General features: G+C 37.3%; 1 protein-coding gene across 1 annotated transcript in view; it reads right to left on the bottom strand.

Moving 5' to 3' along the window:
* Positions 1–685: 685 nt before the first annotated feature.
* LGR4 (leucine rich repeat containing G protein-coupled receptor 4) overlaps positions 686–27,353 on the bottom strand; it is a 101,990-nt gene continuing 75,322 nt past the window's right edge. The window contains exons 5-18 of the mRNA XM_030864837.2: positions 18,496–18,711; positions 17,580–17,651; positions 15,624–15,692; positions 14,658–14,729; positions 14,404–14,475; positions 14,001–14,069; positions 11,954–12,025; positions 10,883–10,948; positions 10,105–10,176; positions 8,351–8,422; positions 7,971–8,096; positions 7,026–7,141; positions 6,687–6,770; positions 686–3,920 (exon numbers count right to left, since the gene is read on the bottom strand). Of these exons, the coding sequence (XP_030720697.1) occupies positions 2,644–3,920; positions 6,687–6,770; positions 7,026–7,141; positions 7,971–8,096; positions 8,351–8,422; positions 10,105–10,176; positions 10,883–10,948; positions 11,954–12,025; positions 14,001–14,069; positions 14,404–14,475; positions 14,658–14,729; positions 15,624–15,692; positions 17,580–17,651; positions 18,496–18,711 (2,455 nt within the window). The 3' untranslated portion in view covers positions 686–2,643. The remainder of the gene's footprint in view (positions 3,921–6,686; positions 6,771–7,025; positions 7,142–7,970; positions 8,097–8,350; positions 8,423–10,104; positions 10,177–10,882; positions 10,949–11,953; positions 12,026–14,000; positions 14,070–14,403; positions 14,476–14,657; positions 14,730–15,623; positions 15,693–17,579; positions 17,652–18,495; positions 18,712–27,353) is intronic.

Below are 27,353 nucleotides of genomic sequence, written 5' to 3'. Positions count from 1 at the left end.
CCTGAAACTGTAGATAGTACCAAACCCTATGTATACTATGTTTTTTTCCCCATACAGTTTAATTTATAAATTAGGCATAGTATGAGAATATCTGAATTGCCAGCATCACTATTCTCATGCTTTGGGGCCATTATTAAGTAAAATAAGGGTTCCTTGAACACAAGCACTGAGATAGTCAGAGACAGCTACTAAGTGACTAACAGGCAGGATATACTGCACAAAGGGATGATTCGTTTCAGAGTAGAACAGCGCAAGATTTCATCACACTACTCAGAAGGGTGTGCAATTTAAAACTTATGAATTTTTTATATCTAGAATTTTCCATTTAATATTTTTGGACTGCGGTTGACTACAGGCAACTAAAACTATGGAAAGTGAAACCTCAGATAAGGGAAGAAAGGGAGGACTACTGCATTTGAGCAATTGGCTACAACTGGAATCATGCAGTTTTTAAAATAATTTGCTTTTAAATAAGATCCAATTGATGGTATCCTCGTAAATTTCACAGTTTGTTTTCCGTGAGTATGGTTCAGACTTAAGATAGAATAAAACCTCACTTCTAAATTTCAGCAAAGTGTTCTCTCAACATTTCTTCTAATACTCTTAAAAATATTTTACTTCAATTTGCTTAGTTTAACACTAAGCAAATTCATTAATATATCAGTATAAATTAAGGCAAAATAGATTGCTTTCCAGAAACTTTAATAATTAAACACACTGCATACAATATTGTATTTCCTGCCATATGTATAGCACAGTTTACCACATATTTTAGATATCTGCTATTCTATTTTTTAAATGAATGCAATGAAAGTACTCAGTAACATGACTTTTGAAAAGAAAAAACTTTTAGCTAGATGTTTTTACCAAGTTATGATTTAATATTTATCAGATGTGTAAATATACAAACATGATAGCAATTTTAAAAACTTGTGAATAGTTGGCCTTACAAAATTACAACACACTGTAAATAAATCCCTCCCACATTTTATACAAACTACATGATTTTGATATACAAAGATTCTGTTTTTATTACACTGACAATATACAACCAAGACTATTTACAATGCAAAAAGTATATAAACCACAATTTAACATTCTGCTACTGGCAGCCACTATAGTTTAGGAGGTAGCTTTAATTAAACGAAATGAACAGAAGCCACATTTCCCAACTTGTGTTCTAAAAATAATTTACATAAGATAAAAATTCATTATATGCACATTATATACAGTTTAATTTTTAAACTGCAATCTAGCTTAATGTCTTTTAGTATCTCCTGAACAACTAATATGGCAGTGGGTTTGCTACTGATTTAGCATATTGTTCAAAAAACGTATTGAACCTTTATAACTTTAAGACTCCACATAGTGAACATGTCAGAAGTCCATAGGTGAGCATCAAGTAAAATTTTTGATTTTTAAAGATATACGCCTAAGCTTTATGCCTTTTATTTTCTCCTTAGTGACATATTTGGCTTGTCAGGCCTAAGCTTTATGCCTTTTTTTTTCCTTGGTGACATATTTGGCTTGTCTCACAAGAACACCGTTCCTGAGCTGTTGCACAGGCTCTTGTAAATCAAAGTAAGGGGGAAAATGTATGGCAGCTTCCATATAATAGTATAGGTTCAGGAGAATCCAGCTCACTAATGAATATAAGTGCTTTGTGTCATAATTACTCCCAATTTCTTCCAAATAATGAAATCACTTGCCACAATTTACTTTCTGTATAATTTAAACTATAGGTAGATCACAGACCAACAAAACTGGAAAATACTGATAGCTCCAAGGATATTAGGACGTGTTTTATCAATGAGAACATTACACGGAGCTATCGAATCCCTCAGATACTATTAAAGTCCCATGTAAGTAGTTTAGCCAAATCTACTAATTCACACAGCAATGAGCCCTTTACTTTTTCCTAATAGTGTGATCACAAAACACTGAAGAAAAAATTGCTGTGATTGAAACAAAGCAGTGTATAATGACTGAAAACAAATGTGTTCGGTTATTCTTTTAAAATCTAACAGTTGTTAATATTGTTTTAAAAACATCTTCAGGTTTGAGATTTAAATCTCTTAAACAATCTCTATTATGTCAGAGATGGATTAGACAATGCCAGACGATGATGCCTACATGCACTCTCAGAGTCCTATCTGGGAAACAATCCCTTTTTTTGGCCCTGCAGTAAGTTGTCCTGAGATTAATGATGAAACATTAGGTAAAATTAGCAAGACTTTTTCTTCAATTATACAAAATCACCATTTAAAATATTCTTAAAAAAATATTAACAGCTGTTCTTTATCTTGTGCTTAATTCAGAAATAGGTATAAATTTGCTTCTTATGGATCAGAAAAACCTAACGCTATATTGCTATGATATACATAGAATCTTTTTCAAGTTATACATTTGTTTCAAATAGACTATACATTGCTTGGACACTGCATTTTTTCATCCATTGATAGTTTAGGCACTTGTTCTTTGCAAAGGTCTGGTTTAAGAAATAAACTGCCGCCTTTCTCCTTCTTCTAAGTGACACCAGGCAGTGATCACAGAAGTGCTTCCCAGATGAGAGATCAGACTAGAGTTCATTCTATAAACACTGTGATTTGGGTTGATGGGGGAAACAGTCACAAACACACTGATTCAGTCTTTAACTCTTGGGAGATTGTAAGCATAGCGCACCAAAGGGAATCCTCGACTCTGATAGAAGCAGGCTCGTCCACAGGCCTGCACCTGGTCAGAACTGTCCGAGACAAAGGAATCTTCTTCATCTGCGTAGTCAGAATGGGCAGACTGCGTGCCACAGTCGGACCAATAGCCGTCCGGTCTTTGGCAAGAACCCACTGCCAAGGCAGGACAGCTGTGTGATTTTATTAAGTGTTTGCAGGACACTGGCTTGGTCAACAGAAAGGATTCACAGCAGTCACACACAGTCAGGTTACCCTGCAAGTGTGAGTACATGCCGCAGTCATAGTAGAAATCCTGTTCCACACAACCAGCTTGGCTGCTGACGGAAACCGACATGGATCCGTTTTTCTTGGTAATATGTCGCTTCAGTAACTTCCAGTCTTCTTTAAACTTTGGGTTGAAGAAGACATACAGGACTGGATTCAGGCAAGCAGGCAATGGGAAAAATATCAGAGTAACAGACTTCATTATTTCGGGGCTGACAGAGATGGCAGTGATCAATGGCGCAAACGAGAAAAAGGCTACGGGGCAGAAAAAGATGCAGTTGGTGAAGATGAGCCAGGCAACATGCTTAATCATGCTAGAATGTGAGTTCTCTGAAAGGTCTTCTTTTTCCAAGTTGCAGTAGAGTTTAGTGTAGATGATGGCCATTAATAAAAATGCTAGTGAGTTTAACAGCACTAAGGTTACGGTAAATCCCAATGATGGGGTCTCTCCTGTGGGAAATGGCAAGCACAGAGGTGATGCAGAATATTCCCCTCCGTGGAAAAGGGGAAAACAGCCTGCTACTGCCGCACCCAGAAGAGCAAACAGGGCAGCAATCCGGAACTGTCTGAGATGATTGCTTTTCCCATTTTTCATTATATCTTTTGCAGATAAGCTTCTTTCGACGGCCGCTAACATTAATAAAAATATGGCACTCTCTGAGGAGAAAACGGCAAGAAACCCAGCTATTTTGCAGCCACTGCCAATCTCCCACCAAATGCCAAATTCGGCAAATCGGCCCCAGGACACAGCATCCAGGAAAGTTAAGATGCCGGTATAGGCTCCCATGAATAAGTTAGATACAGAAATCAAGCCTATGAACAGTTTGGAGGAAGGCAGTGATGTACAAGATGCAAATGTTGTTAAAATGACAAGCAGGTTGAAAAGCAATGCAACCAAGAAAATGAACCACACAGTAAGACGGATCATCCAGCTTCCCAGTAAATGTTCACAGGGCTTAAAAGCACCTAAAATGAAAGAGAGAAAAGACAACTTATAAAAGACCATATTCCATATGATATGGCTTGAGAGAGAAACTAGAATAATTAATCTACTACAAATTGAACTGATCCCAATTGAAAAGATTACCGTTTCTTTGATATTTTAGTCATTGGACTGGGCTATTTAAAAATTTAATATGTTATTTTAATATATATTTATTTCATTTCTTTTATTAACTATTGGGCAAACCATACAATGATATTTAAAAGAAAATTTTCACTTTTTCTTATACCTAAGTTAATATACATAGCACAGTGTCTAGTACCTGAAAGGTACTTCATAAACTGAGGGCTTGCAATCAGATATACTAGAGTTTGAGTTTGGGGTTCATAACTTGCTGCTCTTACTTGAGAGGGCAACTTAAACCTCTAAGAATTTCATTTTCTCACTTGTGGATAATAACACCTATTTCACAGCGTTGTGTAGCTTAAGTAAAATTACATACACAAGGTACTTAAGCGGGCTACTGGGTACATAGTTGTACTTCAGTAAATGTCAGGTCCTTTCCTTCTTCCTTCCGAGTTCCTAATATACTTTATACTAATTGTATATTATATGTATGTGTAATACATATATTTTTTACACATTTCTTATAGCTTTCAAAAGCAATCTGATGAAGCAGGTTAAGATAGGTATAATTATCCCCATTTTTCATCCAGAGAAACTGAGATTTCAAAGTGTTTGGTTGACCTGACAGAGGTCATTCAGACAGTATGAGAGCCAAATCAATGTTACACTAGTTAACACCAATGTTAACTAGTAATGTAAAACTATGTCCAGTAAAACCCTACATAACAAACTAGGATTGCAAAAACTAATTTAGTAGCTGAGCTGTATGTTCTAGCAACTGACTGGCATGCTAGTTATGTCCCAAATGACAACTGTTTTATTCAAAAGTTAGAGAAAACAGGGAGATCAGCTCGGTGCTTTGTGTCCACCTAGAGGGGTGGGATAGGGAGGGTGGGAGGGAGACGCAAGAGGGAGGAGATATGGGGATATATGTTTATGTATAGCTGATTCACTTTGTTATACAGCAGAAACTAACACAACATTGTAAAGCAATTATACTCCAATACAGATGTTAAAAAGATAGTAATATTTAAAAAATAAAAGTTAGTGAAGAAAAACAGAATTTTGTCTACAGAGCATAAGAAAACTATGTACTGCAACTGCCCAAAAGACACGTTCTAATTTATGTTTCTGGATTGTCCTGAAGTTTGATACATCCCATAAAGCAACTTAATCACTGAGATATTCACAGACCTAACAAACCAGCTCTGCACCATTTATATGATCTCACTCGAGAAACTTAAAAAAAAATTTTTTTTTCTAATTAATTTTTTTATTCCCCCGTCAGGAAAGTGTTAAGAGGAACCTTTCACCTTTATCTCTGTATCTGAACTCTTCCTTCTGCAAGGAACAAGGAGTAGCTAATCCGACCTGGGAGAACAGGACACCCTTTGGAAAGTGTCTGATTAGTGGGTGGAATTACTTTCCCTCAAAAGCCTGGGAAGCTGGCTCCACCCAGTCTGTCTTTGGAAACCTGCTGCTTCCTCGAGTTTTAAAAGAAGGTTCCTGCTCTCCTCCACTTCCTGCTTCTGTGTCAGCACATGGCTGTCTCTGTGTTACTACAAGTGAGTGGAGTGGAGGAAGCAGACCTGCACTTCACTCCTATTGCCACCTGGGGAGATGAGCTCAGACCAACTTTCCTTCTGGTTGACCCCCAAGGTTTAAAATCAGTGTGGAAGAAATGGAATCTCTGCATATTCAGTTTACACTCCCCTTTAATAAAGACGTTCCCTTCCTTATGTACATTCTCCAACACAAGAAGCCCAGCAGGGCAAGTGACCCCTTAATTTCTACCAGTCAATACAGAAACTAAATAACTGCATAGACATAAATGATTCTTGTTAATCCCATTCACTCAGCTGATCACTTTAAGATTATTCTCTACACCAGGCACTGTGCTAAGTATTAAAAGAACACATACACAGCCTCTGAGGAAGCTCACAATTCAGTAGTAATCATTAAAGAATCCATAATATTTACGATTCTGAGTTATAAAATTAATGTCCAGATCATCCTGTGATCATATTAAAGAGGAATCTACTTCATAGCACACAATTTAGCCATTATTTAAATTTTTCTTTAACAGTAAAATTCTAAATCCATCTTCTCTGATAGATTAGGCAGAATACAGTCATGACCAATACGTGGTGTCAATTTAATAACTTTCCCAAGTCTACTGAAGTTCAGTGAAATAAAACAGAAAGAAACGTAATGGCAACCCGCTTGTTGCAACTAGACAAAGCCTGTGCACGGCAACGAAGACCCAATGCAGGCAAAATAAACAAACAAATAAATAAATTTTTTAAAAGTAATGGCAAGGTTTCATTAAAAAAAAAAAAAAAGGATAACACTAAAAATCCTTACAGACCAGTAAGAACTGGACCTAGGGTTAAAGTTGCATGAAGAAAGAGCCCCTCCATCCTCAACGTGCACAACTCTCGTCTGGGGAGCTTGTTAAAGATTCTGAGTCACTGGGTCTGGGCCTGAGATTCTGCAAGAGATGGCTAAGCTCCTTGTATACAGACCACACATTGAGTCAGGCCTTATGAAACCATCTAGTCGCACTCCTGTTACAGAAATCACATCTATCCCTGGAAGTTTTAGGTATATTTGCCTAGTGTTTGTTTAAAGCGAGAAACTGCAGTCAAATGTGTTAGGCTTACCTGTCGAGGGTGTACAGTGGATAATGATTTGACTGTGCTCCTCCTTTTCAGCACTGCTGGTGACAACTGCTAGGTCAGTGGGACCTGAATATATAACACAAACTGTTTAATTCAAGGTTCAGGCACTTCAAAAGACCCATCTTTTCCTGCAGTCTTCTCTCTTGTACATGATGTAAGTTCAGCTTGCACCAGGCTTAATAACATATTAAAGATGTCAGGAACACAGTACACAAAAGCCATTTTTCTCCACAGATTTCACATTGATCCTTTGCAAACTGATTACAATAACAGAGACTTTGATTAATGCTGTGTTCTATTTTCAAAAGTTCATGCACTTGCCTTTATCCTTTGCCACACTGTGATCTTGGAGGCTGTTATCTTCTGTGCTTGAATGTGCATAAGAGTCACAACCCCAAAATGCACAACACTGATAAGCATATGGTACAGATAAAGACCTGAAAAAAATGGCAAAATCTATACTGAAATACCAACTTCACAGACATGCTTTTGTTCTGTAAAAAGTAAATACTTTAAGCTGGTCATTATCCGCTCTGGACTTAGTTTCCTCATCTGTTAAAAAGCTCTGGTATCAGATGACACCATGAGTTTCTCCATTTATATAAGGTATGCTTTTAAAAACAATTTGAATCAAGACATCTTTAAAATTTAATAGCAATACTGCAATTTAAAGTAAAATCTTATCAGACTCCTTTTATAAATGAATTAACCACACCCAATTTATCATATGAAACTGGTAGTTTCATTTAAAATTAATGTCCCAGGTCATCTGTGACTTTACACCATTAAATGAATTCACTTTGTTCATATAAGTATAATGAAAATATTTATTCTCTTCTCCCATAATAATATTCCCAAACCCTCTCTCTACTATATCTAGTAAGGTCCCCTCTCTAACTCTAATATCTCTGTAAAGTATTATCACATTGTGTCAACTTTCTGTAGGTTCACATGTGCTTTCTGCCATCTTGTTGCAAATGACAAATCCCACTATATACAAAACCATTCTGATGAAGGGCTAGATTATCTCTTTGACAGCAACATGGTCTGCAATTCATGTCCTCAACAACTATGGACTAATGCTCATGTTCTATTTTTTTCCAAGTTTGTGAGGACTGAGGTTGAAAATACTCTTAAATGATAGCCTCCCAGAAAATCTGGGAACCACAGCAAAAAAAAAAAAAAAAAAAAAAAAAACCCAGGACACTCTATAATCTGGAGGTTTACCAAAACTTCCACAAAAAAGAAAAATAAGCAAAAACACACCTGAGATTAACAAAGTCTTTTGCTGCTAAGGCTTCTTTCAGCTTGAAGTTGCCCACAAGTTTCAGCTGATTTAGTCCATTTAGGCCTTCCGTTGGAAATGAAGTTAATTCATTGAAACTTATATCTCTAAAATGTGAATAAGACTTCAAATTAACTCCTAAGACACAAATCTGTACATGCATTAACATCACAAGTCTCAGAGTTCTAAGAGGAAGTTTAGGTGTGCGAAAACCATTTCAGAAGCTGCCACTACATCATAGCAGGTTAGCATTTATACAAGGGAACACTAAAAAGAGAAAATGATTTGGGTAGGACAATGCTAAAACACAAGCTTCTGCAGACTATTCACTACTTTCATGATATTGCTGCATGAAACTTACAGGTTAGTTATTGACCCAAGCTTGGCAAAAGCTCTGTCGTGAATTTCATGGATCAGGTTTCTACTCAGATCTCTGCAATTATAAAAATAAAGTGTTACTCTTTTGAAATAAATTCCAAATGCAGACTACACTTTAGAATCTGCTGTAGTCACAATATCCCTGATAAGATAACAAAGATCTTTAATCTTGTTCAACAACATTTTTAATGTTTATGTTAAAGTCCTTCCCTTCACAGCCAAATATTTCTTGGAATGTGTTCCAGGGAGCAGTAATTCTAACTGGCATCTGTTTCAAACAGTTGTGAATTTTCTCCACCTTATCATTCTGATACTAGTTCAGAAATATAAATGATATGCTATAACTTCTGGTACTATTAACTAGGTGAGGAAAAGCACAGCTCCTGACAAAGCTGAAAATAAAAACAGGCTTCAGGTTATTTGCCTTCTCAAAGGTTAGTGATAAGGCCGTGAGGGAAGACAAATAATCAATATGCAAACAAGAGCATTCCAGAAGGGCTTCAGATATCATTATTTCCCCAAGCAGGAAATAAAAACCATATCAACACCAGAGCCATATACTATATTCAGAAACACACCCTGAGGAATTCTGATATTACAGAATTAATAAAACAGAGACCTAATCTGCAACCACACTTACATGGAGACTTAATGGAAATTTAAACATAGGTTAAATTCATTCCATGACACATCTCCTGGATAACAGGAAAATTCGACAGACTTGGTTCCAAATCATGAAAAGGCCAGCTAGCTTTTCATTGTTGTCACTTATCAGCGCTCTAGAAGTGATGGCAGCTGGGAGCCAGTCCCCTTCCCCACTACTGCCCAGACCCACAGGAAGCCTGTTAGCAACAAGGAAAGGTCCAGCAACCCAACTACCAATAAAGTATTTCTCTAGCAGACGCATGTTTAATTTCTTAATGGGGATCTACTGGAAAACATGATTTTAATATATGTAATTTCACTTCACTGTCAATGTTTCAAATTCTTTTCTGTATAAAAAAAAATTGTTCCCTATTTAGTGTATTGCATCTTCTGCATTGCATGAAGGCCGTGACATGGTTTGTCTTAGTCATCTCTGTATTCCCAAGTGCTTAATAGAGTACCAGGCACAAATATGCACTCAAATACAAATCACTTTTTAAATGAGTGCTTCTACTGCATATTAGCTGTGTTTGCCATGATAGGTACCCCAGTGCAGGGGTCAGCAAACTTTTTCTGTAGAGGGCCAGATAGTAAATATCCTTCACCTCTGGGGGTCACACGGTCTCTACTGCAACTATTTGACTATCCCATAGTATGGTGAAAGCAGCTTTAGGCAATTCTTAAACAAAAAGTCAGGGCTGTGTTCTAATAAAACTTAATTTACAGAAACAGGAGGCACGCTGGATCTGACCCACAGGCTATAGTTTGCCCACTCAGCCCCTAACAAACTGACAAACTTCATTATTATGACTTGAAAACACACAAGGTGCGTTTCTCAAGCTATACACGTTATACTTTTTCACTCACAAATGGGCAATCTCATAACTTAGCAATCTCATAAATTAGCTAAGGTGAAAAAATGCTGAAAGGAAATTATTTATGAAGTACCATGTGGTAAAGTTTGAAAAACAATATTTATGCATAATAAATCCTATATTTAAGTATATCTACTAACATGGGAATTATAATGATACATTAATTTACAGTTTAACAAAAATTTTATTTGTCTCTAATAATCACAGAGGAACTTACAGAATCCTTAGGGATGTCAGGCCTTGAAAAGTATCTTCCTTTATTTGGTGGATCTGATTACGTTGCAAAGAACTAAAAAAAGAATAAGAATTAAAGATAAAAGAAAGAGAAAAAAAGCAAGAAAATATTTTCTATTTTGAAAAATAACATTTCTTAATTAAACTTTTTCTAAGTTTAAACATTCATTCATGAGTAACATTAATTGATCTTGTTGAAAGTAAAAGGAACTGTTGTTTCCTTGTCTAGAAGATGAAAGGGTTAGACTAATTGGTATTTCACCCAAAATTACACTGAGAGTTAAGGTACACTATCTAAATTCCTCACCAACTCCACATAGTAGTGACAGCAGGAAGACAACATAGTGAGAAAGGACCCAAGACGCAACCATACCAAGTACCACAGAAGGAAGGTCAGAGGAAGGAGGAGATAACATGGGAGTATAAGTTCCTCCCTTTCCTGACCTCTCAGTCAACTCCCACCAGAGCTGTCCTGTATAGCTACACTGTAGATATCCACATCTGGACCAGTTTTTTGTTTGGTTGGTTTTTCATATACACCACCCTCCTCCCATACCATCTCATAGAATGCCTGATAGACAGGTGCCCGATAAATGCTGGTCACATGAACACACCTGGTACCATTGGACATTTATTCATAGGAACACCTGATTATGTGAATTTCTAAGATCTTAATATGAAAGGCATTTATTTACAATAGGAAAGGCTCAATGAATTAACAATAGACCATAGAAAAAAGAGTAAGTCAAAGACCAACTTACATTTCTTCCAGAGCATGGCAACCATTAAAGCTGGGAAGGTCTTTTATATTGTTGTAAGATAAGTCCCTTAAAATAACGGAAATTAACAAATTAATTTTATCTTATCAGAATACTACATTATGAGAGCTGTACTCAGAAGCACTGAAAGCAGTGCTAAGATCTGTAATAAAGAGATACGGCTGAACAACAAAAGCAACTTTTTTTTTACCCAAGACACATAAGCTTTCTAGAGCACCTACCTCAGTGACAGAACAGGCTTAAGACTGGCAAACTTCAAGTACATAATGTTGAGTATAGACAATATAAAATATATTTTAAAACATTAAGAATATACAATAAATATGAAAAATACAGTGCAGAAAATATATAAAAATTATGTCCAAATGGTAGAGTTACGAGTTTTTTAATTCATATTTTTATAATATTGTTTATACCATAAATAATTTCTATGTTGTTATTGAATTTAAAAGCTGTAAGAGGAGTGTTATATGTACTCACATTTTAAAAAATATTTATAGTAAATAAAAAATTGGGACTAGTTAACTCTGTTAATCCCATGCAGTGTTTCCTCAGTGTTATCATTGTGTTTGATACTCCATGACACCATTTAACTACTTGCTTGATCAGTCAGTCATTTATTTTGTTACTATCTCTTGCCACTGAATACTTGTTAACAACTTAGTAACTTAATTGTTTGTTCTTGTGACAACTTTACATCCTTTATTTACTTTTAATTTCCAGGGCAGCTTAGAGATTTTGGAAAGCTCCATGCTTAATTGGTTCCTGATCCAAGAAAGACTGGGGCTCTTACTTGGGTTATGGATGAAAGAGCAGCATACAGACAGCTAACTCCCCTGGGGCAACTAGAATAAGGATGAGGAGTCAGGATAAAAAAAGAAATCAAGGAAGCGGGATACTAAAATTCCTGCTCATTTCCATGAAGGGAACCAATAAGAAATAATTATACCTTAATGTCACCTAATGAAAAGAGTTCATTAAAAATAAAACTCAACATGTGTGAAGTACATAAAACAAAGAAAGGCAGGAGAAGGGAAGAAGAATCCAACTTACAAAGTCCTAAGCATCTTCTGTTCTTGGCACAAATTACTGGATATGCTGCTTATCTTTGTACCAGTCAAGGTCCTATGGAAAAACATGGTCTAAGAAATGATTCAAGTTGAGATGGTAAACAAAATTCTATTCTCATATAGAAACATACATGCTCACATACTTGCATATGGACTAGAGTCTATGTGTCCCACTGCCTAACTACTCCCTAAAGTAAGGCACGTGGGAAGAAGAATGAACCCTTAATACCCATATTATTTTCATAGTAATGCAGAAGAGCTTGTGACACGAGAACTTAATATTGTCCAGATGATAAGCTTGAGTTCTCATGTGGACCAACAGAAAAAAATGAATCCGTAGTCACAGCCTGACCACAAGTTCTGCAAGTTCTGTCACCCCCTCATACCCAAAACATTTGAAACCAGGATAGCATCCTGCCCCGCAAACCATGTTTCTATCTTTTCTTTCAATCAACCTGACTCAATGTTCTGAAACTTTCTTTTAATCCCTGTATGATCAGGCCACTCAAGATGGCTGTTCTCTTGCTCTCTGTATAGCCCCTGCCTGACCAGGGCCTGCTTTACCTACACCCTACTCACATGACTGACCTTCCTGCATACTTGCCCCAGACCCCAGCTAGTGATAGTTCTTATCAAAGGGTGGTGAGAGGCATGCCCCTCTGCTGGTTTCCCTGGTAACTAATTAGCCAACCTGATGTCAATTCCTATAACTGGCAATCTCCCCTTCCCCCCACCCCGGGAGCGAAGACTGCTGCCATGTCCTGCCTTCCGTGTGCCAGCGGGGTGTTGCTCCAGGACCTTGCTTCAGACATGTAAGCTCCCCCATCCATTAAACCACTGCTGTCTCTGTTGCTGACTCTGGGCTCTTTCTTCGGTCATGAAGCTGGACAAGTGCAGGTCTTATAGACCTGAGGGGTGCAGCCCAGCAATCCCCTCCCTTTCTACCTCCCCATCTGCAGTCAGTCACCAGTTCCTGTTCTTCCGTCTTCTGTAGGTCTCAGCATCTGACCCTCTCCATTTTTTCTGCTACTATGCAGATCAAGGGTGAAATGATGCAGAGAGGGGTAGAGGAATCTCAGGCCACATGGAGGAACTCCAGTGATGGATCGAAGACACAGAACTCTCATGGTTAAATGTGTTCATTTAGCCAAGTGGAGTATTCCCATGGCCCCCTCACCATTCTACCTCTAGTCTCTCTTCTTACCCTCCTCACGCCTCCTCCTCCAACATTTTCAACACCTCCAAACTGCCGTAAGAGTAGACTTTAAACTCCTTAGCTCAATGCTTCCCAACTTTTCTTACATCTTGGCACACACGAATGTTGTAACTTCTGCGGCACACTGTGGTAAGGCTCCTTGTGGCAGAGATCCTAACCACGGTCAGGCCCCACATGGCTTCTGGAGGGCTGAGGTCATCAAGATCTTAGATGCACCTGCAGCCCATTCATAGGCCGCCCACTGAGAAGATTTACCATAACCAAATGTTCAGTACTCAAGGTCTGTCACTTTAAAATTACAAGCCCAACAATTTTCCAGATTTCTCCATATCATTCCCCATTTGATTATAAACATGCAATTTTAGCTATATTTGATCATCTGTATGCCATACCTGAGTATATTTTCAGTATTCCCGGTTTTACTAAATCCTGCCTTTCTAAATAAAAGACCAGGTCTGGGAGACCTGACAGTATCCAATTTTGAAACATTTCACCTCTTCCATAAAGCCTTTTCTGATCGTCTACATCGATTGCTCCACTTCTGAACTCCTAAATCACTGCTTCTAATTTGGTACTTACTTACTGCCTTATAGTTTCAGTGACCTTTTCAGAACTTACCTCTCACATACTAGGCTATATACTCTACCTGAGTTGACTGACTCCAAACCCTATCCATCTCTATGCATGATATTCACAAACCAAGATTGTAGAAATCAACATTAACTCATCATCATCACCAAAAGCACTGGCAACCTACTAGCAGGCCAGCGTGGTGTTATCTTTACACAGCCCTTCTTCAAAAGGCCACACTTACAGACTCTCCAGATGGGCAGTTCCAGTCAGATTGGGAAACCGCTGTACCATGCTTGCACCACGAATGACTCTTTAAGAAATTGGGAGATAAAAAGTAATTTAAAATAAAAATTTTCATAGATAATATTTTCATTTTATTTTTTAAACAGCTTACAATTACAGTACCACTATACCTAAAAAGATTAGTTTCATCTCTTGATTGGACCTGAAAGTGTGATAATTTTGACCAAGTGTTCACATAAATAAGAATCATCATAAATTTTCAAAATTGTCTTTTGGATTTCCACCCAAGAAAAAGAAAATAAAAGATTCTGCTGTCTGGAGCTACAATGATAAATTCTAGTTTTCCATTAAAGCAACTGTGTAAATATTCAGGTTTGTTTTTAAATTTCTATAATACTTACAAGGAATGCAGATCAGATAAATTGTGAAATGCTGAGTTCCCCACAAAAGATAGAGGATTATCATACAAATGTCTGTAAAAATAGCCAAAAAAGCAAAGTTTTCATATGTTCACAAGCACTCCAACACTAAATCTATGTTCACAAAGCTCATATATCTAACAGCCTGAATTTCCATTCTTTATCCAGATGTTTGGCATTGTACAGACATTGCTTTACATGATTACATATTAAAAGAAGATTTCAAAACTACTTACATAGTTCTTAAGAGTGGATTACCATCAAATGCTCCATCAGGAATAACAGAAATAGAATTACTGTGAAATAACCTACAAAGATAGAAGAAAAATATTTTGAAATGTTTATCCCCTTGTGAAATAAGTTAAAACCTGAATATCTATTACTCTTCAGTAGGATGTAAAATATAACTGATAACAACTACATGAAAATTTCAAAAATGTGGGGAAATTGAATTTTTAATTCCATCTCATCTTTTTCAGGACCATACCTAATTCTTTTTAAACCCACTGTTTAACCTACTACCACTGCCAGGTTCCTTATATACATTTAGCTTGCTTCATCCTCAAAGAACTTTTGACTGCATGCATCACAGGTATTCTAACCCCAAAATCTCTCTCATTGTCACCTGCATTTAGTTTTTAAGAAATGCATCTCAGAATATTTGCTATCAACTCATGACACACGATCTCTGTTATGCCATGTGCATTCTTATCTCTGACCTTGACAAATCCAATATCTAAAATGCTCCCTCATCTCTTTCATTTATCTAAATATTTCCATTCTTTCAAGTCCAGTCAAATTCCTTCTCTTTGGTGATGTTTTTTTCCAATGACCCCAAGCCTCAGTGAGGTCTTTTTCTGGAATGATTTATTTATCCTATTCACTCAGCACTTATTTCCACCTAGAAACTGCTCTCTGTCTGTCTTATATGGTCAGCCTCCCCAGTGGGACTAAGACCACAGCTCCTATAAAGCAGAGACCATACCTTATGGCTTGCTTCACCAGAATCCAGCCCTATACAGTAATCTATGCTCAGAATTGTCCGTGCTAGCCAATATAATCCAATCTGTATGATTGTGTGTGCATGTGTGTGTACTATGATACATATAATGGAACAAAGATGTTCTAAAATCTCATTGTTGGAACATTAAATGGTGAATTCTAGGGATATTAAGGCACAGATAGAGCAAAGCAATACTCACAGCTCTTTTAGGCTGGGAAGGGCTTTAATTGCCTGAGGAAATTCCCCCAAATTATTATAGTTCAAGTCCCTAGAAAAAAATTGGAAAAATACATAAGAACATTGAAGGATGGTCACAATTTATAAGGTATTTTGGTACAAATTTTTTTTTTTTTTTTAAATCACATCCTCTGGATGGTAATCTTTCTTTGACAACCAATCGCCAGTCCATTTAATTAAATGTACACCTTTTCTTAGATTACTGAATAGAAAAAAGAATCTTAATGCTTCTATGATGTTTTAAGTCAACAACTTTAAAAGTGCAAACAACTCTCAGAATCACATATTACGGGTGCATTAAATAAGCCAATCACCTGAATGGCAGTTCTCCATAAAATGGAATTTATTGACTATCATCTGTAAATGACAATAGCCTGAGACTGAGGTTTCTATTTTAGGTTTAGAGTGGCTTCCTGAACTTCTGGTATGAGGGCGGCTGACCTCGGCCCTAACATCAGCAGGATGACCTAAGTATGAATAAGGAGAAGGACCAGGACGGTTTCATACAACCACAGTCCTCAAGTGGGTTACAAATTGTTGAAAAAGTTCCATTAATTAGGAGAGGGAAAAGCCGTAGTGATCTGTACTTCTAAAAGTCTTAATTCTGAGTGTATTTTATTTTATTTATTTACTTCTTGGCCACGCCACAAGGCACGCGGGATCTTAGTTCCTCAACCAGGTATTGAACACTCATCCCTTGCACTGGAAGCGTGGAGTCTTAACCACTGGACAGTCAGGGAAGTCCCTCTGAGTGTATTTAAACTTTAATTTCTTTTAACCTAAAGAGAATGTTAGCATATGATCAGCGATTGATTTCAGAATGAGAGTAAATAAAATCAAAAGGCCAGCACCTTAGAGACCAATGTTGTTTTCCTTTTCTACATAGAAAAAAAATGGTAAATAAAAATTTAACTGGGAAGAAGAGGTTTAATTTTAATATAATTAGAATAATATATTGGAATAATACAAGGTTTAGGATCAGAAGACCTGCCCAGTCTTTTGTTCCACTGGTATTTACATACTTAGAATAGAACTGGGTTCGGCAGTATCTTCTTCAAGAGCTTCAACTTTCAAATATCCACTGATACTTACTATCTTTTAGTGGTTTAAACAGGAAAGTGAATTAATAGAGTACTAAAAGATTTTAAGTCTTCTCATTGACTGACAGTTAACCCAAAAATTCAATTAAACAAAATATTACAAACCCTAAGCATTCCAATCAGATGTTACTCACCCATCTAACTGGGACATTCTCTGAATCATTTACTATACCACGATGGCTAATATTATATGTCTCTGAATAAAGGCAACTAGTACAAACCAAAACAACAAAAATAAAGATCCTACTCTTGATTACACACAGCTGCACTATGTCTTTTGCTCATATCATGGTACAATGGACAGTTTTGAAACAGCCAGAATTCTCTAACACTTTAACAATAGAAACAACAACAAAAGTATCCTAAGCAAAATGGAAACCTTCATCACATTTAGCATATAAAAGCAGAGATGGTATTAAAACCCACTGTTAACAATTAGCAAGGCAACTGAGATGAGGGAGAAAACAAAGAAACAAAACAACTTTTCCAGTATTAATTTTATAAGGTTCAAAGTTCCAAAACTGCCTATCATATGAACAAAACCAAAGTTTTTGAAAAGGTGTACAGCTTGGCAGACTGAGCTGGTTTTACCACGTCCTTTTGTAAGAAATATCAATCTGGTACGCCATTTTTAACCAGAAACCTAGATTCGTTTTCATGACTGTGTTATCTGAAGGCAAGATTTTAGTCATGTATTAAAGCAAATTAATAATGAGCTGAACTTAAGACCATTACTTTTTTTCCTTTTTCTGCAATGAAATGCAAATTTGCACTGTCAACTTCCCAAGTGTGATCATCCAAAATACGAATAAACTTACAAGGTCTCCAGGTTATCGAGTCCCTCGAAACAGTGTTGACCCAGGCTTTTAATTTTATTGTTATGAAGATGCCTATGGAAAAAAGCACAAAAATGACTTTTGCCTCACCCAGAAGTAACTATTATAATGTTTTACATGTCTAAATTGGTAGAGCTTAAAGGAATGGTGCAGCTAAACACTGCAACACTTGACTAATGGAAAACAAATAGCATTGGGTAGATATCTCTTGATAAATACTGCACAGACTCGGATTCACTGAACATAGGAGGCCAGTGGAAAAGGAACATATCTCTAGTGGAAGAGGAGTGCACACATGGAAGATTCTTAATTATTTACCCATATCCAAACAAAAGTTTTGGTGAGCTTTTAATTATACGAAGCAAAACTTTGATGAGTTCTCCTATGAGGAGGCAGGGGAAATGTCAGCTTACATCAGTGAGAATCAGTAACAGATTTTACAAGAAATGCCACTTTATTATGTCCAAGTTTTTGCAACAACAGAAAATCACATACTCTTTGAATAGACAGTAAAAACATGAAATATCACTGAAACTCATTTTCTATGGGCATCTCCAAAAGGATTTCCGCCTCTTTTAACACTGAATGCATTGCTGGGATACAAGTAAAAGCTGTACCAGTGTTTGCTGAATGACCCACTTTCTTCTCCTGACTACAAATGGCCATTTATTTTTGAGACATTCAACTGTTACCATCGAACGTTAATTTTTATAAAATTATCTTGTTTTGTATTTTTAAAAGTCAGCACATGCAATTTTGTAAAAAAGGCAGATCCCCCAAACACCAGCTCTCCAAGAAAATACTCCGTGAGGTACTTTCATAACAATTTGTCACAAGAACTCTGCTTTTGCCCCCAAATTAACACAAATATATAGTATTAAAAGGGGTGGATACTTACAGAACCACCAGGCTGGACAGGTTAGTAAATGCAAAATCCGGGATGCTGGAGATTTTGTTGAGAGCCAAGGTCAGCGCCTGCAGGGTCGGCAGATTGCTGAGGGGATGCACTGGCACCTCTGTCAAACTGTTGTCATCCAGCCACAGATGCCGTAACTGAGTGAGCCCCTCAAAACTGTCCTCAGGCACTGCGGTGATATGGTTGGCATCTAGACGCCTGACAGAGAAAAACAACCACCTTCAATAATGGATTCTAGTGGAATGAGTCAAGGCAAGTCACACAACTCTCAGGGTTCAAAAAAAAAAAAATGGAGTTCTAAAAATGACCAAAGCCACAGCATCCCTTATTTCTTTAATTTCACTAGAAGTTTTCCTAAAATCTAACAATGTTTCCAAGACCAGCATATGGAACTCAGGTGTCTCCCTTCCTTCATAACAAAGAGATGCATACAAATCTGAATCCTTGGCTAAGCACAACTGTATGGCAGAATGATATATTAAAGAAAGAAAGAAACCCTCAGAGCTCAAGTGCGAATTTTATGTTGCAGAATGTACTTATCAAAAATATAGAAAAACAACAAGAAAAAACTAAGCTGACCAAATAATCTATTTTACTTACAGTTTTATAACTAATATTTGATATTAAATTTAATTGCTATTCTGACTTGGTACCAAAGGGGAAAGAGTAAGAACATACTTACAATTTTTTTCTACAGCAACAAACCATTTCAATAGATTCTCAACAATCCTTATTACTACCAGGCAATTTAAAATATGTGTCGGGCTTCCCCGGTGGCGCAGTGGTTGAGAGTCCGCCTGCCGATGCAGGGGACACGGGTTCGTGCCCCGGTCCGGGAAGATCCCACATGCCACGGAGCGGCTGGGCCCGTGAGCCGTGGCCACTGAGCCTGCGCGTCCGGAGCCTGTGCTCCGCAACAGGAGAGACCACAGCAGTGAGAGGCCCGCGTACCACAAAAAAAAAAAAAATATATATATATATATATATATATGTGTGTGTATGTGTGTGCGTGTCACGTACTGGCAAAGCAACCCTCTCCTCTTCTCTTAGGCCTAAGTACATCTGAAAAATTAGTTTGTCAAAATTAACAGATATTAAGAAAAGGGCAAACTGTCCCTAGGAAAAAATTAAACAGCTCCTCCGATCAACATTATTGTGGCTTTAGAGTTTCTTGGATTTTCCCCCAAATTTTGGAATTAAGGACACCTTACTAATAGGATTACCCATACTTAAAAATTAAATCCCCATCTGAAAATCTGAGAAACCAAGTCCTAAATGTTAGTTTTGACACAACCAGGCGCAATTGTTGGAATAACTGCTTTTTGCCAAAATGACAAGTTAGTATTAATATGGTGAGGAACCGTATGCACCAGGCAAATCACAACTTTCTTCGCAAATACCTTGTTGATATAACTTCACTATTTAAATCCATATCTCACAGGCTTGGATCTCTTGGTGAAAATTAGGGAACACTAGAAAACAGGTGCAAGGTCAAAACGACAGCCTTTTTTTTTTTTTTTTTTTTTTTTTTTAGCGGTACTTAGGCCTCTCACTGCTGTGGTCTCTCCCGTTGCGGAGCACAGGCTCCGGACGCGCAGGCTCAGCGGCCATGGCTCACGGGCCCAGCCGCTCCGCGGCATGTGGGATCTTCCCGGGCCGGGATGCGAACCCATGTCCCCTGCATCAGCAGGCGGACTCTCAACCACTGTGCCACCAGGGAAGCCCAGCAGCCCATTTTTTAAAGAAAGCAACTTTGGCAGTCTTCAAGTTCAGGAAATTCTGACTTCAGAGTGCTTTTCGTGCCTCCTGTTTCTCTGTGCTGCTCCAGCTTCGGATTCTGCCATAAGTGTCTCTTTTTCCTCCATGCAAGTGCTGAGCCCCCGCTCCCAACTAACTGCCCCAGCCCCAAATGCAGTCTCCTTTGCAGAGGCAGATTGGTCGAGGTCAAAGACCCTTGGTTCCGGTAAGGATCTGATGGAAGCCTTCTGTTTGATAGTCAGGATAACTTGAAGAGCACTAAAAAGTGGAGAGCTTCAGAAACTGAGCAGCTGCCTTAAGAATCCACTTAGAAACAAACAGTTTTAGGTTTGTTTATTCCTTGTACTTTCTAGAACCTACCTAACCCTGAGAAGAGACAGGCATTCTTTATATAACAGACTGGCAAAGGACTGGCTACAGAGCTGCTTAGCAGATTTTCTTTAATGAGTAGATGGCAGTGTGTTCAAGCACACACACACATACACACATACACACGCACACGCTTCACAGCCTCAAGGAACTTCTACTTAGGAAGAGAGAGACATTTTGTTGAGGCGGAGAGAGTTAAGGACATTTATTTCACATTCACACATCTGGACATTTTCTATAAATAATGTGGAGCTGAAATATAATCATACAATTAACCATATAATGTAACTAAATCATGCAATTAAATTCTACACGTAGCTAATCTATCTGCAATTCATTCAGCTCGTGTAAACTGAGAATCTTGTTAGGTACAAAAGGTAAAAATGGTGAACACGACAGTAATGAGGAGACTGACCCACAATATAACTAACAGACTGAAAAATGACTGCAGAGTGCTTAAAAAGTGCTATGAAGTAAATAAACAGGGTACTGAGATCAGGATTAGCAGGGGCTGAGGGGGAGGGTAGCTTCTTACAATGTATTGGTCAGGAAAAGCATCTCTAAGAAGGTGCCATTAAACTGAGATCCAGAGCAGGTGGCAAAGGAAGCTGGGCAAGGAGTGTTTGAGGCAACGGAAACAGTGAGGGCAGAGACTCAGTAGCAGAAACCCACTGGGTGTGGTCCCAGCAACTCCCAGAAGGTCTGAGTGACTAGAACACAGGAGGAAGAGAGTGGAGGGTCCAGGGAGACACAGATGTGGATGCAAATGGGGACCAGATGACACAGAGCCCCATTAGATCAGGTGAGGATTTAGATTGTATTTTAAGCACAAATTGAAATCCCTCCCCAGCTTCTCTGTGTCACAACAGTTTAAAAGTTTCAATTGCTCATGTTATAAGAGTGAGGATAATGTTCATTCACACTGTAGAAAATATTGAGCAGTGCTCCCCACACATACACACACACAACACTCCACTGACATTAAGTCCTCTCTATATGTGTTTCATTAAGATGTACATCCAGTATAAGGTAAATAAGTACTAGGGATGTAATGCACAACATGATAGATATAATTAACACTGCTGAATGTTATATATAAATGCTGTTAAGAGAATAAATCCTGAGCTCTCATCAAAAGGAAAAAAAAAATTTTTTTTTCTATTTCTTTAAGTATCTGTATGAGATGATGTATTTTCACTAAATTTATTGTGGTAATTATTTCATGATGTACATAAGTCAAAAAATTATGCTGTACACCTTAAACTTATACAGTACTATATGTCAATCATTTCAATAAAACAGGAAGAAAAAAAGATGTGGCAAAAAACTATAATAAGAAAAGTTGTCTAGACTTTATTTATTTATGTATTTATCCATCTATCTATCTTGGTTGTGTTGGGTCTTCGTTGCTGCACACAGGCTTACTCTAGTTGCAGTGAGCAGGGTCTACTCTGCGTTGTGGTGCACAGGCTTCTCATTGCAGTGGTTTCTCTTGCTGCAGAGCCCGGGCTCTAGGTGCACGGCCTTCAGTAGTTGTGGCACGTGGGCTCAGGAGTTGTGGCTCACGGGCTCTAGAGCACAGGCTCAGTAGTTGTGGCGCACGGGCTCAGCTGCCCTGCGGCATGTGGGATCCTCCCGGACCAGGGATCGAACCCGTGTCCCCTGCGTTGGCAGGCGGACTTTTAACCACTGTGCCACCAGGGAAGTCCCTTCTAGACCTTTTTTAACATAAATCCAGTATTATATACACCATTTAGGCTCCTGCAGAATTCTGTGCTACACCCCACCAAAGAAAAGGGGTGGTCTTAACTTAGCAAGATAACCAGGTGAGTTCTGAGCTAAGATAGTAATGAAACTACCTTCTATGCAAAATAATAATACAACAAAAAGTGCACAGACACAATTTCCTCTTTTAAAAATCTCCCCAAATTGTAAAGTCAGCCATACGTAAGAGATCAAAAGGAAGAAATCTGGGAAAATGGAACCCTTAAATAAAAAGTTAATGAGAAAAAGGATTTGTGGTGACTCAAATGGTTAATCCTTACACCTCAATCCACATGTGGGTGTTGGTGGCACACCCATAAATGTAATGAGTTTGCACTTACACTGAGATCAATGTTTCACAGAGAAATGGTCTTAGAAAGCATGGCTTTGTACCAATGACCTACACTATTAAAATTCATCCTAACTAACAGACCAAAAAACAAAATACTGTAACTGATTCTTTCAATAGGGGCAGTAAATGGCATTAGATATCTCACAAAGTGAAGAGATTATGTGGCTTAAGTTATTTTACCATTTCAACTTCGTTTGGCAAGAGATAACTATTACTTTATTTAAGTGCACTTGAGTTGTTAAACAGTTAACAATGTATTAACTAAATTCCCTTACTATTTTCATCTTTAAAATGTGCTTCTTTTCCCTATTCTCAAAAGCCTGTTTTATATCTTACTGAGACTCACATACTTTTTTCTCTTGACGTAAGTGAAATTACAGTAACAATTTTAAATGCAGCTATTTACTGATGAATGTCTATGTTATCATAAACACTTGTTCTGTGTAATCAAAAGCTCGCCCTTTTTCTCTCTACTCCTCACTTACCAATAATGTAGACATTATAGTATTATACTCTGTTACCAGTTTCAAGTTCAAAATACTTAGATTCTGTTACGGTAGAAATCCTAGGAAATTTAGTCTTTGAAATCCTTTAATAGTCAATATAAGTGTGAACAACTATAAAGAAAAAAATTCTAGTGGATCAAATTCTGACATGTCATTTTAATATCCTGCTCAGGTAACGCTTTAGCCATTTTCATGGCTTCGTGGAAGGTTGTTAGGTTAGCTTTTTATTAATATCTACAATTCACTTTCAGATTTTATAGCCATCGTCACCCATTTGCATCAAACCACTTCTGATCAATTTCAAGCCCTAATGAACTTTGCTCTCTCTGAGTACTATTTCAAAACCACAAGGAAATCTTTCATGTAATTCAGGTCTGAAGATCAGATTTGCAAACTGACTCAAGTGTTGATAACACTGTTTTACACCAGGACAGAATTTCAATTGTATCCAACTTGACCACTGCACCCACTATGCTAACAAACCCATGAACATTTCCTTCTTAAATAAAACAGGCCTGGCACATAGCTCCTTATATTTCTGATACATATAAAAAAAAATCTGATACATATAAAAAAAATGGTGCATATAAAAAAAAAATTAAAAAAGTAGTTTGACTCCTCTCCTTACCCCTACCTCCCTCCCATCCCAATCTGGGAGATAATTTAAACAATGCACTGTACTCAGTGAGCGATGAGCACAGTATGCTTGTTTAAAACATTATTTTAGAGGAAGATACCTATGATTTTTGTGAAAATACTTTATTTTTTTTTAACTTTTTATTTTATATGGGAGTACAGTTGATTAACACTGTTGTGTTAGTTTCAGGTATACAGCAAAGTGATCCAGTTATACATATACATGTATCTATTCTTTTTCAAATTTTTTTCCCATCTAAATGATCAAAAATACCATGTGTACTTTAGAGTACTTATGGACCACAAGTTAGAAAAAAATCTATTTGTATATTTTCTTGGTAATTTTTCTAATGTTCAAAGATTTTAGCCTTCTCTTTTTCAGCCTTCCAACAAGACAAAATGATTGAATATTTTGATCATTAAGTCTTGGGAAATACGAACAATTCTGTATGAAGGTTTTGAAGGAAAACAAATTCTGAAGAAGCAAAAGAAAAAGAGAACTATTTAAAGCATCTAATGACTTCAGATCCAAGGGAGGTAAGATGGCTCCTTCTGTGTACATCCGTCCAAGGTTAGAAATGGTGCAGAGGCAGCAAAATCACCTTTCTTTAAAGGAACTCATTCCAATCTATTCCCTGAAATAGTCTCTGTGGAATCCCATTCAATTAGTGATGGCAGATAGTGAATCCTTATGTTCCATAACTCGGCAGTTGGTGAAATGAGCTACTTAACAAGTATCTACCTTAAATTAAACTTATATTGACACCAGAACTTAAATGGCCAATACCCCAGATACTCCTTTTTATGATAGTAGATACATTTTAAAGTTTAACCTTTACAGCATATGCTACGCTTTATTAGTACATATTTTCATTTTCATATTACTGCCCATTAACTACCAGGTTATCTAATCTAAAATCAAAGGTAATCCATAATTTACAATTTCCAGTGATGTGCTTTTGGTGCAGTTATAAATGGTTTTATATCAGCGAGTGGAAGGGACAAGCCGGTCAGTCACTTTCACCTATGTCTTCTCTAGCTCATGTGCATCTCTACAAATGCTTACCTTTACAGTTATTTCCAAGCGCAATAAAAAAAAATTTATGGGACAGATTAGTACACAAATATGTGATGTGGTTATACCCTAATTTTATAATTAAAATTATAAACACCTAAGTGTGATAACTATTACAGTTTTTCATTCAGTGATTCTCAGAACTTCTGTATCCATGAGGATGATCTGGGGAAATTTTTTAAACTACAGCTTCTTGGACCCTACCTTTAAAGAGAGACTATCATGACTCCTAGGATGTGGCCTAAGAATCTGCATTCTAACAATATCCCCCTAGTGATTTTGTTGAGGGTGGGCCAAGTGCCACACTTTGAGAAACTAGGCCCTAGTCCCACTGTATTTAGTGTTAGGACATGAACTGAGGCAATGCACATTTGTGTTCATCACTGTAGTAGAATAAGAAACTAATGAAATTGCTTGTTTTAAAGAATACTTTTTCATTACTTTCAGACGATTCCTTCACCTAGTTAGGCAAATTGGGTAATCTAATAATCAAAAGAAAGAACAGATAAAATAGTCATCATTATTAATATTAATAGATTCTACAAATGTTTATTGAGCACTTACTACATGTCAGATACCGTTAAAAGTGCTTTTCATGAATTAAAGTACATGGTAGGTAATAAGCAAACTACTGCACAGAGAATTTTAAATAACGTGCCCCAAACCAGCTAACAGCTAACAAGTGGCAGAGTGGGGATGCAAAACCAGACAGGCCTGTTTCAGAATTCTAATTAATCTGAATTTATCTGAACTTCTTTTGAGAGCAATGTAAACATTCTGACAGATAAATATGCAAAGGGCTTCTCTTAATCTTGGCGAAAGATTACACTAACCACATGCTTCAGTTCAGTGCTTCTCAACCTTTTCTAAAACCGAGCCCCTGAAGACAGAGAAGCTGGATCTTCTAACCCAGGGATGGGGAGCCCTGACAACACTAGTCCACAACACGCAGTCTAGTCATGAACAAATATCTGTTTATTTAACATAAAAATGGTTGTTTCTTTAGAATCTTCTGTGGGTTTGCATGGTTCCTGTGATACTACTGCTGCTTACCTGATCCCCCCACTCTAGGGGGAAGCGGGGTGTGCATAGCTAAACCATGGAGGCAATGACCCCCATTCTCCAGGTTCATATACATATTAATACATACATACGTTTATATGGGAAAGAATTCAAAGAATAAAGTGAGAAACCCTACAAGCCAGAAAGGAGTGGCAGGACATACTGAAAGTGATGAAGGAGAAAAACCTGCAGCCAAGACTACTCTACCCAGCAAGGATCTCATTCAGATTTGATGGAGAAATTAAAACCTTTACAGACAAGCAAAAGCTGAGAGAGTTCAGCACCACCAAACCAGCTTTACAACAAATCCTAAAGGATCTTCTCTAGGCAAGAAACACAAGAGAAGGAAAAGACCTATAATAACGAACCCAAAACAATTTAGAAAATGGGAATAGGAACATACATATCGATAATTACCTTAAATGTAAATGGATTAAATGCTCCCACCAAAAGACACAGATTAGCTGAATGGATACAAAAACAAGACCCATATATATGCTGTCTACAAGAGACCCACTTCAGACCTAGAGACACATACAGACTGAAAGTGAGGGGATGGAAAAAGATATTCCATGCAAATGGAAACCAAAAGAAAGCTGGAGTAGCAATTCTCGTATCAGACAAAATAGACTTTAAAATAAGGACTATTAAAAGAGACAAAGAAGGACACTACATAATGATCAAGGGATCGATCCAAGAAGAAGATATAACAATTGTAAATATTTATGCACCCAACATAGGAGCACCTCCATACATAAGGCAAATACTAACAGCCATAAAAGGGGAAATCGACAGTAACACATTCATAGTAGGGGACTTAAACACTCCACTTTCACCTATGGACAGATCATCCAAAATGAAAATAAATAAGGAAACACAAGCTGTAAATGATACATTAAACAAGATGGACTTAATTGATATTTATAGGACACTCCATCCAAAAACAACAGAATACACATTTTTCTCAAGTGCTCATGGAACATTCTCCAGGATAGATCATATCTTGGGTCACAAATCAAGCCTTGGTAAATTTAAGAAAATTGAAATTGTATCAAGTATCTTTTCTGACCACAATGCCATGAGACTAGATATCAATTACAGGAAAAGATCTGTAAAAAATACAAACACATGGAGGCTAAACAATACACTACTTAATAATGAAGTGATCACTGAAGAAATCAAAGAGGAAATCAAAAAATACCTAGAAACAAATGACAATGGAGACACAACAACCCAAAACTTGTGGGATGCAGCAAAAGCAGTTCTAAGGGGGAAGTTTATAGCAATACAAGCCCACCTTAAGAAGCAGGAAACATCT

Source organism: Globicephala melas, chromosome 8, assembly GCF_963455315.2.
Source record: "Globicephala melas chromosome 8, mGloMel1.2, whole genome shotgun sequence".
Lineage (NCBI taxonomy): Eukaryota > Metazoa > Chordata > Mammalia > Artiodactyla > Delphinidae > Globicephala > Globicephala melas.
The sequence above is the reverse complement of the archived record's forward strand: the minus strand, read 5'-3'. Positions and strand labels throughout refer to the sequence as shown.